The following is a 15,766-nucleotide window of genomic DNA, read 5'->3' as shown; positions in this document are numbered from 1 at the left end:
TTACAATGCTTATGTTTGCTAGAGTTTGACTCGCTCATTTCAAGCCCTGATATCTTATTTCTTTTGAAGATATTTTTCCACATCAGCTTTCTATGATTTAACATTGCATTTCTTCAATTCATCAATTGAAAAATAATTGATTTAGTGGAATTATAGTTTTGAGTTTGTATTTCTTCTGTTACTCGTTTTTATTCATTGATTTTATGCATTGATTCTGTACATTCCTGAAGAATATATTGTGTACTTGTAAACATTTCTAAGGTTTCATAAAATGGAACCATTATGTGTGTATCTATGGATGATTTTTTACTCAATATTATATTTTTGGATATTAATCATATCAATGAGTTTATATGTAATCTGATTATTTACTGTATTTCTATATTCACTCATTCTTTTTATTCAAGTTCTTTTTTTTGCGTATTTTCTTCCATTTTTAATGTTAAAATAGTTACACAAAAATTCACTAATTTTTAAACTTTATTTTTTAATGACAGCTGTCACCATATAATCTAACAAAATTGCATGGAATGAAGTTAAAGACAATTAAGGAGTACTAGAGCCATCATACTGAAAAAAAAGTAACAGACTTTTTGTCCAACCCAATACTTAGGACTGCCTTAAATACATTCAAGGCATTTAAAGATACTTAAATTCTGATGCTCATTACAGTTCCCCAGAAAACAACTAAATTTCAAATATTTCTTCAAAACAAAAAAAATGTCACAGATTTCTCCCACCAGCTCTGGGTTTGTCTACTGAATCTCTTATGGTATGGAGAATGGATCTAGAAACCCAGTACTGACTCGCAGTGAAACACTGGCCACACACCCAGCCTCATATCTTAACCCACAAAAGAGCTAATATACAGCATAGACTTCTAGGACTTCTCTTGTCCCCTGGGTAGACCGCAGCCCTGTCTGTCACCAGGTAAAGTGTTCCTTAAACTTCTTAAACTTTGGAAATTGAGCACAATGATTTGGAGTTTTTCATTTGCAATCCTTCCCACAGAACCTAGTTTCTATGGAAAATGTTTAAGAATTAAGCTAAACTCCTACATTAAATGTATATTCATTTTTAAAAGCCTATAAGAACACAGGAATTACAGATTATTTTTTTATATTAAAGGATTTCATTACAGTTTAGTTTGTGCTACTAAAAAGCCAACAGCTATCTCAACTCAAATTGCCAACAACCATCTAAAGCTTTATTCCTTGTCATTGTTTCTGCACCATGTAATCTTTGGAAGCATGTCTCACACTGGCCTTCCTGTGCTACAGTGAACCCATCACTTCCTACTAGAGATGCGTACCCCAACTCAGATCTGCTGAAAGGCTGCATTCCTGAGAAGTCACATACTGCCTCAGTGTATGTTCAACCACCACCCATATTTAACAGTCTAGCTTCCAGGTGTCCCATCAGAGAGGTGCCAAATCTAAGTAAATCTATACAGTATGATGGGTAATATGGAGGAAGGGTAAAAGATTTAAGGAAGTTTTTTCTTGCCTCTAGCAGGCAGGATTCAATTTGGTGTCTCTAGAAATGACACCATGCTAATTTTCCTCACCAAACATATGCTAAGTAACTCAGTGGTTTACAACCTTGGCCAACCACCACCTTTGTAAAACCCACCAAGATAAACCAGCTCAGCGCGATGGGTCAGGAAACTATAATTTTCTGTAAATGCCACAGTTGATTTACACCGTGAACCTACCACTGGTTTGAAGACAAGCTGTGGAAGTGTTTGCACAAATTGCTCCTGTGGAGCCAGATAAGGATAAAGGTCACATCATAGACATTCAAGTAACACTAACAAGATATGGACTAGTTGACTCAGAAGCAACCGTTACACTTTTAATAAAAGTACTGTATTTTCTAATATATTGGCAAATGCACAGATGAGCAATTTAAAACATGGATTCAAACTAGTGTTCTTATACCCATGAACATACACCAGAATCACTTGTGAAGGTTTTAAACAAATTAAAGTTGAGGCCTCACCCTCGGAGAAAGCTGTGACAGGACCTGCGTATTTTTCAAAAGCTTTCCAGGCAGCTCTCATGTTTCCTCCTGGTTCCGTCACCGACTTTAGGTCGACTGGGGCCCTTTGGTTTTTTTGGGCCATTGTTTGGGGGTGTGGGGAGCTTTTCTTGCAGACTTATCAGCTGTTGTGAAGAACGTGGCCTCTGGCTTTTTGGGTGCCTGTCTTGGGTCTTTTTTCCCCAGCAGTTTTTCTCTCCTTCTCCACCGCTTCTTTGATTCTAGGCTTCTTCCCTGAGCTTTTACCTGGACTCTTGGGCTCTGCTGCTTTCGGGGTCTTTGCAGCCAGGGAGGCCTTTCTCTTCTTCCCATGAGGTGTGTTGGGACCAGGACCCTTTCTTGGAGACTTCTTTCTTGTGGCACGTTTTTGTACTTCTACGTTTTCTTTGGCAGGAGTTTCTCCTATTGGAACCAGCAATGGAATTTCTTCTTCAGATTTGTCTTGCAGTTTGTTTTGAACTTTTACTCTGCAAGGCTCTTTCTTCTTAGGCTTGGGGGTCTCTTTCTTCTGGAGTCCAGGGTCCTTCACTGGACAACCACTAGTTTTAGGAGCTGCCTCCTCTGTAGTTAGGGCAGATGTAGCCTTTCTAGCCTGTTTCATAAGCCTTATGTTTCTTTTCTTCTCCTTTTGTTTTTCATTATGTTCTTTTCGCTTTTGCATTTTTTTTTTTTTTTCTTCTGACTAGGAGTGTACACTCCTTTGGCTTCTTCCCGACTGCTGACAAATGAAGAGATGATGGGAAGGGCAACCGATCTCTCTGTTTTCACATACATAAGTTTCACACTCTCCCACTTCTTTGGCAATTCCCATGAAAGCTTCTTCGTGACAGCAACAATGTTCTCGGCGATGTGCTGAGCCTGCATTCCAGTGTGACCGATGCGTATAGTGCTACAAGAACCACTTTTAGAGATGTTTAAGACAGTTCCACCTATCAATGTGTTGATCTTTAGAAAGATTCTTGACTTTAAGGTTTACAGGTACTGGAACCTTCTTTCTTTTATAAAAATGTCTCCTGAGGTGTGCGGGTAAGAGCCGCCTAATTCTTGCATCAGTAAAGAAGAGGTCGAAACTACCCAGGAGGCAGAGCTTGGCCTCATAGGCTTTATAATCCCTTTTTAAAGTTCGGAAGGGGATAATCTGATAAATGGTTTTAATTCCATGGTTGTTTAAAAGGTTTTTATAAAAACGTTCTGTGTTTTCAGGTGTTACATTGGGTTCGTCCTTGGTAAATAAACAGATATCTGCTAAATCTGATTGAATACCATGAGGCAAGAACATTCTGACCCTTCGTTCTTTACTTGGAATTTTCCATAATACCACCATTAAAAAGAAATTTTCATTTTCATTCAAAAGCAATCCATTTGCGTTCTTCCTGGACCTGGAATGTGACAACAGAGCTTCCACTGCCTTTCTGATCTGCCCTTTATCCAGCTGTTCCAGTGCGGCCTGGGTCTCTGAGGTCGAGGCAGAGTTTGCGGTTGAAGGCGAGGACTCCATCTCTCTCCCTCACCTCGTGTGGATTAGCGTGCAGAACCCTACTATTCAAGTTCTTAAAGTGGGTTAACTATAGACTGGAAATTGAGAGAGTTTTCTTCTTTGTTTATAATTCATTTAAACTTTTTATCTTTTAATTGCAAAATTGCATTAATTTATATATGTCATAACTGACATATTAAGATTTGTTTTACATATTATTTGTGCTTTTCTGTTCCTATGCCAACATAATTAATCTCCTCAAATTAGGAGATAGTAAATGTGTTATTTTAAATCACTAAGTTTTGGAGTTGTTACACAGGGATAGATAAGTAATAAAATTCACTAAAATCTTAAAAGAAAATAATACCTTAACTAATATTTTATTTAAATGACACTGACCAGGTATTTCTTACTTTCCTTCATTAGTTCATTTTGTAGTGTAAAACATTTCTTTCAAATAACACAGTTACATGGAAACTGTTGAACAGACCTTCTCATTAAAACATAGACCTATGTAGCAGACTTATTCTGTTATTTTCTCTTTTTCCTCTTGGTAATCCTATAAATATCAGGCCATCATGAAGGTTGTGGATAGGCAATCTTTCATCATAAAATCACAGAAAATACATACATGTTTGTTAGCAAAGATAGTTTGAAAGGTCATTATTAGAGATAGCGTAGGTAGTAGTTAAGAATTTGCATGAATATTAGATCTACCCTTTATTGTGTGATCTTTGGCTATTTAATTAATTTCTTCAAGCCTCAATATTTTTACCTGTAAAACGAAGTTTAAAAATAAAGTATCTACCACAGAATTGTGAGGGTTAAATGAGCCATTTTGTGAAAAGTGTCAAGAAGAGTGCTTGGTTTATAATGCATACTCAAGAACTAATAATTGCCTTAAGGAAATATTTTCCTGGAAGACCTGGTCATTGAAATGGCTTTTTATTTTCTTACCCTATACCTTCCCAAATAGCCAAGAAGCCAGATTTGCAACGGCATCCAGTAGGACACCAGGAAACCAAAGAACAAATAGCATAGGGGAAAAAATCCGTATAATAAAAGACTGATATTACAAAGGAAAGAGTTTCAGAGGGAGAGGTTGCTCTAAAGACCTTGAGGGGGAGTGAATACATTTGATACCCTATTGTCAGTAGCTAATCACATTTATCAGTGAATAGAACTAGGAGAGGAGTAAACAGTAGAATAGGCCCCAGAGTTAGTTTCCAATCTCTAAGGGATGAGAATGTGATAATTTGCAATTTGAATTAAAAGAAATGGTAGCCATGACTGGCATACCTTAGTGTTTTGTGGGTTGTTCTGTAAACTGAAAAGTCACTGGTTCAATTCCCAGTCAAGGCACATGCCTGGGTTGTGGGCCAGGTCCCCAGTTTGGGGCATGCAAGAGGCAACCAATCGATGTTTCTCTCACACATAGGTATTTCTCTCTTTCTCCCTCACTTCTCCTATAAAAATAAATGAATAAAATCTTTAAAAATAAAAATAAAAAGACAGTGATGCTATGCTTGTTCTCAATAGCTAAAAGTAATACTATTAGGAATATAATTTTTATTTGCCTTTTGCTTTCATGATAAGGTGATGGTGGTACTGTCACAGGTGGGCACAGGTAACCTAGTTCTTGGTGATCATAGACAAAGAATTGAACTGAATACACAGAGAGTTTATAGAAGAAAGAGAGGGAGCAGATTCATTAAGTAATAGTACACTCCACAGAACATAGGAGTGGGCCCAGTTCAAACAAAGATTGACCTCAGGGCCTGGAGGGATTGTATTCTTATAGGGCAGATATTTCCTGGCTCATTTTGGTGGGCTTTTATTGCTTGAGTACAAGTAGTTATATTACTTTTAAGCTACTGCACTTGCGGTCTCCCATATTGGCCACCAGGGAAGGGAGTCTCACAGTGCTAATTTATTAGAGTTCTATTATGTTGAAGCAGGGGTCAAGTAGCATCAAGTAGCAGGCACGATTCACCATGATGCAATGCTTTTCCAGAAAGCAGGGAAAACTGATCTTAGAACAGAGTTTCTTTTCTATACTGAAGTCCCTTGTCTTAGTCCTGAGAAGCCTCTGGAGTTTCCTCCCTCCTGACTATCTCCTGCCTCAGTACTTTGAAAACACATACGAAAGGGAAAAAAAAACAAAAACAGGATATTATTAAATGTTATTTTTAAAACTTTATAAATAATGTTGAAATTATGTGCAATTTAAAATTTCTCCAAGCACACTGCATGTATGAAGAACTAATGTATACAAAGTATTTTCTTATTTCCTGAATTAAAAGACTGTTCTTCAATTCATAACTACAGTGTGCATAATCAGCCGTTAATTTTTCATGTCTTTTTTCTTTCACAACTATTTCTTAAATTATTATTATTATTATTATTATTATTGGCTGTTGATGATTATGTATTTCCAAAGAATTAGAATACCGACAATAAAATAAGCTGGCTTTAAAATGATATTGAACATTTTAGATGGTTTAGAAAATGCTTCATTGTTTTCTTTTTTGTTTATTTGCTTCAAGGTCGAAGTGGTGAGAAGCTAGTGTGCACATGGACAACGGAGATTTCCTGAATTATTAACAGCCTCATTCTCTGATCCATAGATGGGAAACCAGGGTGGCTCATTGTTGTATGGTTACGGTCATCTTTCTTGGTCCAGTTACCAACTCAGATCGGGGCTGCAGCCAGGAAGTCAAGAGGAGGCAGCAACTGCCAATCACTCAAATCTGATTGGGGAGGTCCTTTCTGTGCTGTGGTGCCCTCCAGCTCTCAATGCAGGACTGCTTGGATTCTCAACCTCCTTGCAAACTGCCTTATTCCTGCAAACCGCATGGATCTCCTCTCCTCAAAACCGCATGGCGAGAGCCTCTTAAAGCAGCCTGGAGACCCCTTCTCCAAGCCACATGGAGAAGGCCCCTTCACCAAGCCGCATGGAAGGGGTGAGAGAGCGAGAGAGCGAGAGAGCGAGAGCGCGAGAGCAAGAGCACGAGAGAGAGAGAGAGAGAGAGAGAGAGAGAGAGAGAGAGAGAGCATTTCTTAAATTCTAATTGCAAATTGACGTCTAGTCATTGTGGTTTCCAAAATCTCAGAATTTTTGCTGAAGTTTTAACATTGTTTTCCAGTATTTATTTACTTTCTCCATTTACTTGATTAATCAAATTATTGTGATTTAGTCTTCCCTGCAAAATCTAAGTGCTTAAAAACAGATATAATACTGCACTGTAAGATCACTTTTGGCAGTAATCTTAAGAGTTTTCTGAATTTGGTGATGTGTACTGTGCTATACACTTATAATTTAGCTCCACGGATGAGTCTTTTGAAATGGTTCCCTTCATAAACAATTTAGTGATTCTCAGTTAGATTCAACAAACTTTAATTTTAGTGTTCTAATAGGTTTCCTTTTGAGAAAAAGATGGGGGGGAGGGCGTTTCCTTTTCTTTTTCTTTAAAAAAATTAATTAAAATGTTTTAGAAAATAAATAATGCAATCTAGGCAAATATATAAAATAATTAGAGATGTATGAGTGAAGAAATAGGTTTAAACATATTTTTATCAGATGTAAGTCTGATAGTGAAAATTGTAAGAAACAGAATTGCTTATCTCTTTTCTCTTTGTAATAAATAAAAATAATCCAAATATTTTGCATTTTTATAACTAGTATATTCTCACTTACTAAAGTCAACATTTTTATTCACTGTAGATATAAAACTTACAAAATCATTTTATATTTGGTAGTAATTATGGAAGAATAGATATGTAATGTGTGTAGCATTTTTTTCTATAAAGTTTTCCTACAACTCTCTTAATAGTTTAAATGTATTACCCCAGTTACAGTGTAATTGGACAAAGCTTGTGCTTAGTTCTTGCTGAACTTTTATCTTGCATGCTAATTATTGGCTCTTCTATAAAGACCATTTTTTAAGATAGATAGTTATTGAGAAAAACAATTATTGTTTAAATATTGAAGGCACTTGATTATTTTCTCAAACATTTTCAGTTCTCTATCTAAAAGAGATGGGAATTACAAAAGAAAACTGTTTCTAAGATCATTTTTTAAATGACTTCAAATCAGTTTTCAAGTGTTTAAAATATTAGCCATTATTTTCTTACTCATTTAGTATATGCCATTTTATTCATGTAAATTTGATTCCCTTGTCTGAGGAAAATATTTTGAAAGCACTTCATGGCACTTTATCAATTCTGATGTAAGTTAAATTATAACTAACTAAAATGTATGTATTTTACAGGTAAAAATGTATTTCATAACATATTTAATGACAGTTCTTAACATTAAAGTATTTGGAACAGATTTAAATAACTAAACAATTATTCATATTATTTCCCATTCAGCATACTTATGCACACATATTCACAATTGCAAGAGCTGTCCAGATGACTACTTTCAACAATTTAGCCTTTGGCTTTTAAAAAATTACTCTCAGTACATTACATTAATTCCCTAGAGTTATATATTAAGTAAATCTCAGATCTTGTAATAAATATATGTATTATTTAACTTGCTGAGACAAACAAATGCACTGAAATGTAAAAATCATTTTAAAAGTTGAAATATACATTCCAATTAAACTACTCCTTTGCTTTAATGTTACCTTTTATCACAGTGTTTTCAATATTCAATTTTTAATACTATGGAAAATTTAAAATTGCCCTTAATAAAACTTTAGCTTGTTAATGTTTAAAGTGGCTTTTATGTTTAATATGTACTGGAGAAAATAATTGAAACTGCAAACACTTCAAAAAACTAATTTAAAGTTCAATAAGAATTGATTATGAGAAGTTGTCATTAGAAAATTCTGAAAAACATATATGCATTTTAAGAGTACAAATACATCTGAGGTGTTATCAACTTATGCTACACAATTAAGATTTCTAACCTTTTAAATCTATCGATTCTCACTTTTAAATTTTTTTTAATTGTGGTAAAAAGCACAACATAAAAAATAATAGCTTAAGCATTTCCACCTGTGCAATCAGCAATGTAAGTATATCCACATCATTGTTCAATCAATCTCCAAAATTTTTCATTTTGCAAAACTGAAACACTATATTCACTTTCTGTTATTCCCTCCCTCTAGTTCCTGGAAACAATCATTCTGCTATCTGGTTCCACGAATTTGACTACTCTGGATACCACATGTAAGTGGGATCATATAATATTTGTATTATTGTGACTGGCTTAATTTATTTAATAAAATGTTTTTGAGTTTTGTCTATGTCGTATATCCACATTTTATTTATTTTTTTCATCCGTCAGCAGAAGCTTGGGTTGCTTCTACTTCTTGACTATAGCGAGTACTTCCAATAACATGGGGAAAGGGTGTAATCACTTCAAGGTCTTCCTTTTAGTACTTTTGAACATATACCCAGAAGTAAAATTACTGGGTACACTATTTTCATTTTTAAATCATGACACTCGATTACTGTAACTTTTATTTTTTTATGTATGTGATGATTTCACTTTGCCACTATAGTTAATTTACACACACATAAAACACCGTAGTATCATAATTAGTTATAATTATTTATTAATTAAATTCAAATATTGGGGATATAAGCTAACAAATATTGTTTTTATTCACTTTAAATGTAATTATAGAACTTAACACCAAAAAAAAAAAAAAAAAAAAAACGAAAAAAAACAACTTAGTTAAAAAATGGACAAAGAACCTGAGTAGACACTTCTCTAAGGGAGACATACAGATGGCCAATAGACATATGAAAAAATGCTCAACGTCACTAATAATTAAATAAATGCAAATTAAAACCACAATGAGATATCTCACATCTGTCAAAATAGCTATCGTCAATAAGTCAACAAACAACAACTGCTGGTGAGGATGTGGAGAAAGGGGAACCCTTTTGCACTGTTGCAGGGAATGCAGACTGGTGCAGCCACTGTGGAAAACAATATGGAGATATCTCAAAAAATTAAAAAGGGATGTGCCTTCTGACCCAGCTATCTCACTACTGGGAATATATCCAAAGGAAACCAAAATAGTAATTCAAAAGAACATAAGCATCCTTGTGTTCATTGCAATGTTATTTATAACCACAAATATATGGAAACAGCCCAACTTTCCATCAATAGGTGAGTGGATAAAACAACTATGGGACATTTACACAATGGAATACTGCTCAGCTGTAAAAAGAAGGAGAAAAATTTACCATTTCCTCAGTATGAATAAACATGGAGAACATTATGCATAGTGAAATAAGCTAGTCAGAGAAAGTGAAATAAGCCAGTCAGAGAAAGAAAAATACCAAATGATTTCACTCCTATGTGGAATCTAATGAACAAACTGAACTAATAAGGAAAATGAGGACAGACTCATAGACGGAGAGCAGGGTGACAACTAATAAGGGGGTAAGGTAGAGGGTAGAGGGATTAAGCAAAAAAGGAAAAGGACTCATGGACATGGACAACAGTGTGCTGATTGCTAGGGGTAGTGGGTATAAGGGGACTAAATAGTAATGGAAAAAATACAATAAAGATTAAATTGGAATAGAAGAAATTGTTTAATTCATCATTAATTATTTAAGTACTATTATATTCCAATCTGCTTCCCATCATACAATAAAAACACAAACAAACAAAAAGCCCAGATTTAAAAAAAATATATCTACACCTGGAAGAAAATAAATATAGAATGAAGCAAAGTGGCATTGTTGTATACCTATATCTAAGTCAAAATATTTGTTTAATTCCTACTTATGAGCCTGATTCCTTCTTTATACTCATGATGTAATCCCTGAATTACTTCCTTTTCTTATGGGTGTAAATAGAATAAGCAGATTGTGATCTTTGATTATTGTATACCACAGTAAGATTTGCTGTGTCCCTTTTCCCAAATAACAACCTATAGATAATACAAAAATTGAACATGTAGTGTTGTGTAAGTGTTTGGGGAAATATTGTTCTGTATAGCAATCACTTTTACTTGCTCGTTGATATATCTATTAAAGGTAACCCATCCTGTGAAACTGTCTGAAATAAAGCAACATAGTTATGAGTATATATTAACAAAGACATCATTTCTTCCTCAAAAGGAACAATAAATATGAGAAACCACCTCTTCAGAGCAATCACTCGTACCTATGGAACTTACACATAGGTTGGGTTAAATCACTTTGTTTCTATCCATCAATCAGTAGAGCTTGCTTCCTGAACTACTCTTTAAAAAGAAAACTCTCACTATAATGGCACAGAAAATCTATGTCTACAATATCTGAATGTTGACTAAGGTTGCTTTCTATGACACATAGTGGAGAGTAGCAGAGAAGAAACAACTAACTTCTGTCTGTATTTCTTGATGTACTTAAACTTCTGTGCCATTACCAATATTAAAGAATCAAAGGTGATTTAAGAAAGAGAAGAGAGCCAAACTTATACTTGTTCATATTTTTATACATTCCTTTGTTTATTCATTAAACTATATATATTATGCATGTCATAAAAAGTACCTCCAGGTAGAGTTTCTTGGATTTCAAAGAACATGTGGATTCTACTGGAAAATTAATATTAAGAATCTGATATGCCTTGATGGCAAACTAAATGAAGAGAGCACTCTTGATAGAATGCCATCTTACTGTTATTTCTACTTAGGAATATCACACACTTTTATGTAAGTACTATGTTAATATTTGAAATACAATGTTAAACAATTCTCAGTCATGGCCTTCAAAGTCTTCATAGTTTATTGAAAGACAAACATACATCTATATATTCACATATGTTTTTGAAAGTGTGAATATAACATTTCTTTAAATTTTACAACATATTGGTGTGTAATGATTCTTTTTCAGAAATATAGTCTATCTTCTCCTTACTTCCTATTAGTAAGATTTTGTTAAAGCCATGTAAAATACCTTACTGTACACTTATATGATAGAATTAATACTGTAATCTGAGGTAGAGCACTTTCTGACAAGAAGGTTAAAAGTAAAAAGTCTCAGACACTTTTTTTTTTTTTTTTTGGAAATGACTTAGTAACTAGACTATTGACAAAATTATAATATTCAGTGTTGGGAAATGCAGTTGTACTTGTGCAGTCTTTAGACCCACACAGCCACATAAGAATAAATGGGGACTGGACCACTTACCAAGAAGTAACCCACATTGCCTGTTTGCTTATCATCTTGTGTGGGGATATCTTTTCCTGTCAAGTTCAATAACCGTGACCCTGATTTTTGTAAGTGTGCTTCATATGGTCCCTGGATGTTCCCACAACTCTATCTGTCCTTTGCAGGGAGGAGGCATGGTCCCTCAGCCATGGCACAAGTGGGGCAGGTTTGCTTAGGCATATTGCCTGCATCAGTGCTGAGCTTACCCACTAGCCATGAGGGCAGATGCTCAGTATTGGAGCCAATCTTGCTCCTTCTCTTTTTATGTATGTAAAACACTCTTCTATCCTGTGCTTGACTATGTTGTGGATTTCTCGGTAACTTCCATACCAAGGTACAATGGACAGAGATGTGTGAAGTCTTCCATTGGATTGGTAACTCATGCACAGTATTTTATTCATATTCAGTAATTTGGATTTGTCAGCTATCACTGTGCTGTATAACTTTGGACTCCTTTGGATAATTGTCAGAAACTAACTCAAATAGAAAAGGAATTAATAAGTTACTATAACTGGGGACTTCAAGGAGTATAATTTTTTACAAACAATGGCTTTTACCTTAGATTTGGAGAATGGAAATGTATTCTGGCTTCCCTCTCCTTTATTTATGGCTCAGTTCTGCTCACTTCTCCACCATTTCATTCTTACTAGACTTTGCACACATAAGATTTCCCCTGCTTCTTGTCACCCAGCTCCAGGACCTTAAAATTGATGAATATAGAAAAAGAATAGGCATATTCCTTAGCACCAGTTGAAATATCAAGGGAAAGTCTGATTGGACCTAGTAAAACATACCCATATCTGATTTAACCATTGTGACAAAGAAATACACTATCCTTATGGCCTCAGTCTGAAACTCATGCTCACATTAATGCTAATGGGATCTGTTATGTAGACACCTGATATATAAAACTATAAAACTGAGTAAATGATGTTTAACATAAAACATACCAGAAATAATAAGAGCATGTACTTTAAGAGAACTAACTTCACCACTTAGTAACTATAAAACATTGAGCAAGTTATACAACTTCTCTTTACCTCAATGAATAAATGAACAGCTTAATCTGGATATTTTGTTTAAAAATATTAAAAATCTACTGATGATAAAAAGCTTACCGCAGGTGTATTTTTGTAATATTTAATAAAATTGATACAATTAATTCAAAAATATTAATAAAAATAAATATAAAGTAGAGAAAATATGTCTAGTGTAATATGTTCAGATAGTAATTAAATAGAATATTATTGATTATTAGAATAGGAATATTTTGAATGAAATTTACTATATTTTCATTAGCTAAAAATAAGGGATGTGTATGTACTTTTTATTTTTTTAATTTATTTTTATTGTATTTTTCTATTACTACTTATCTCCTCTATACCCTTTTCCACTTCCACCCATCTCCCTCACCCCCACAAGGCAGTGTAACTACTTTCTGACAGGAATCTAAAGCTTTTGTGATTGTAATATTAGACTATAAAATCTACATCTCATCAAACAGCTGTAAAAACAAAGTTTTAGGATTTTGATGAAATGGTTGTCTACAGGTTCATACCTGAAAACTAGAAAAATATTAAAGGGTCATAACCAATGATTTTCATTTTATTTGCGAGTGACAAAAGTTTTCTGAATAACATTAACTGATGTGGAAGCAGGACCAATAAAATAGCATTGATCCACTCAAGATAGCATAAAGCATATAAAACAGACTGGAGTCACTCATGTCAACCAAGATGGCTGCCAGTCAGCCATGAGAATTTAGTTCAAGAAGAAAATTACCTGTCAGAGCAGACACATCTGGCAAGGAGACACACCTAAGATATCTGCACATGTGATCAGAACAGCTGTGTCTGCAGAACAGAACCACCAATAGATAGGCCCCTGGGTATATTCCCCACTTGCCATCAGGGGTACCAAGCCATTTATCAAAAGACCCAGAAGGGTGGAGTATACCACTTTCAAGGTATAACTGAGTAAGGCCTCAGGCCACTGCTGAGAGCTGAACTCCACACACCAGAGTGCTGCCCTATGCCAACTGATCTCCCTTGGCGTCATCCACCAGAGGCTCTGCCCTGCTGAACTGGAAGATTTCTGTCTGACCTAATGCCCACTTTGCTCAGGAGATCCTTCCTTGAAGGATTCTGACAACTCCCTTGACTACCATGCTGTCTGAAACTCTGGGACTTGGGTTCATTATTGCCCATTGACTGCTGAGTGGGTGTGTTATAATTGTCTTTGATTGTTAGAGTGAGTAGTATATTAATGTCTGTTGATGTTCTACTTTGACTGAACCTGCATACAATAAAAGCTGAGTGAATAGCATAGTTGTTGTCATAGTTATTGTGTGTGACTCTTGTCTATTCCTTAGTGCTGGGGGCTCAGCAAGAAGATAGCTGAGCAGTTGCCTGGCTGACTTATAAGAAAGACTATATAGCGAACATACACTCATGACAACTGGCAATCATGACTTGTTTTAATATTTTTTTCTACACGTATACACCAAATCATTTCATACCTTGTGGGTACAGAGGGAATTGGAGAGCATTGCACAGTTTAAACTGAGGCAGAACTGAAGAACTAACTTAAAGATGTCATCACTGAGCAGGAAAAGAAGTGGAGCACTATATTTTGGTTCTCTGCATTACTCATAACAAAGTATTTGAAGAGATAATTGATTGTATTATCTCAGATAGGGCAAGGATTTTTTCATTGTTATTAAGTAAAAATATATTTGACCTTTTTGTTTCAACCTCCCCACTTGCCCTTCAGCAACCACTTTTGGGCATTTTCAATATTACCAATAGTATACTTTTGCAGATAGAACAAACCTTTTTATTTTTTGTTTGACTATTTTGAATTGTTATATATTTTCTAAAATCTTTATTGATAAGCCACTGACAATAATAAATGCCAGATGGGGTAAATGAGGTACCTGTTGTAGTTTAAAACAATGTCTATCTATAAAGGTAATAAATCTGGGAATTTGGGGATTATATACAGTTTTGAAAACTTTGGAAATCATTGTGAACACAAAATTTCTAGCAATCATAATTTATAATAAATTGATGCAATGGCAGTAAATTGATAAATATTTCACAGTTTAAAAAAATGATAAGCCATGGCATTGTAATTTAATCATGTATTTCAAATTATTTGTATTAAAATCTAAAAAAAATTATGGGCAGTTTATGGTTGATTTAACCAGTTCTTTCTTTAATTATAATGGGAAGATTGTCTATCTGATAAACAATCTCCACCAAAATCAAAGCACTATAATTTTTTGAAGGAAATTAGCCAACTACATTTCACATGCAGATACCCTCCTCCTAAAAATTTTCTGAGTAGATGTATAGGTTATAGTTCAAACATCTTCAGTGAGGAAACTCAGTACCTTTCAAATGCATCTATTTCCTAATTGGAATTTGTAATAAACATTTTACTTATATTAAGACATATTCTTTTCCAAAGAAATGTTCATTTTTTAGTAATATTTTTGCATCTTATGTCCATATTGAATAAACTCCCTTTTCTTTCACAGATGATCTTTCCCACTTTTATTAAGTCCATCATTCTAATATTTTCATTTCAAAAACACCTGTTGTTCAAACTCACCGATATTTTTCATTTGAGGTTGGTTCAGCTCCAGATTTTAAGGGCCCACATTCTATAAAATGTGTCCCAGTAAATATATTCTAATATGGCCACACCATGGTTGTGTTCTTTTTCTTACATTAACAAAATTAATTGGTTTATGAACTATCATTATTCCAACTTAGAAATGGATAAACTCATATACAGCTAGTTAATGTGCCCAAGGTCATAGAGCTAGTAAGTTATGGCAGTGGTTTTCCGATTCACACAACAAAACACAATGGCTATGATTTTGTGGATAAGTTGTTGAAATAACTAAACCAATAAGAGTCCACATTCAGGAAAAATCCTGAAACTGGTTGAAGTTCAATAAACATTACTTTGAAAAAAGTTGTTAAACCAGGAGCTAACTCACCAATTGTTTTAGCATCCATCTTATTTTTTTCCTAAATGTGGTCCAGAAGTATAATTTAATGTTTCACTGAAGTC

At 34.5% G+C, this 15,766-nt stretch overlaps 1 protein-coding gene across 1 annotated transcript; it reads right to left on the bottom strand.

Annotated features, from left to right (window-relative positions):
• Positions 1-1,992: 1,992 nt before the first annotated feature.
• On the bottom strand, positions 1,993-3,538 carry LOC150020075 (ribosomal L1 domain-containing protein 1-like). The gene is given in 4 exon segments (XM_090268155.1): positions 1,993-2,227; positions 2,229-2,709; positions 2,712-2,986; positions 2,988-3,538. Coding segments are annotated over 4 exon segments (1,446 nt in total). The 3' UTR covers positions 1,993-2,088.
• Between the last annotated feature and the right edge of the window lie 12,228 nt (positions 3,539-15,766).

The sequence above is a fragment of the Furipterus horrens genome, unplaced genomic scaffold, assembly GCF_987537825.1.
Source record: "Furipterus horrens unplaced genomic scaffold, mFurHor1.1.pri manual_scaffold_2, whole genome shotgun sequence".
NCBI lineage: Eukaryota > Metazoa > Chordata > Mammalia > Chiroptera > Furipteridae > Furipterus > Furipterus horrens.
Note: the sequence above shows the minus strand (reverse complement) of the source record. Positions and strands in the feature narration are given on the sequence as shown.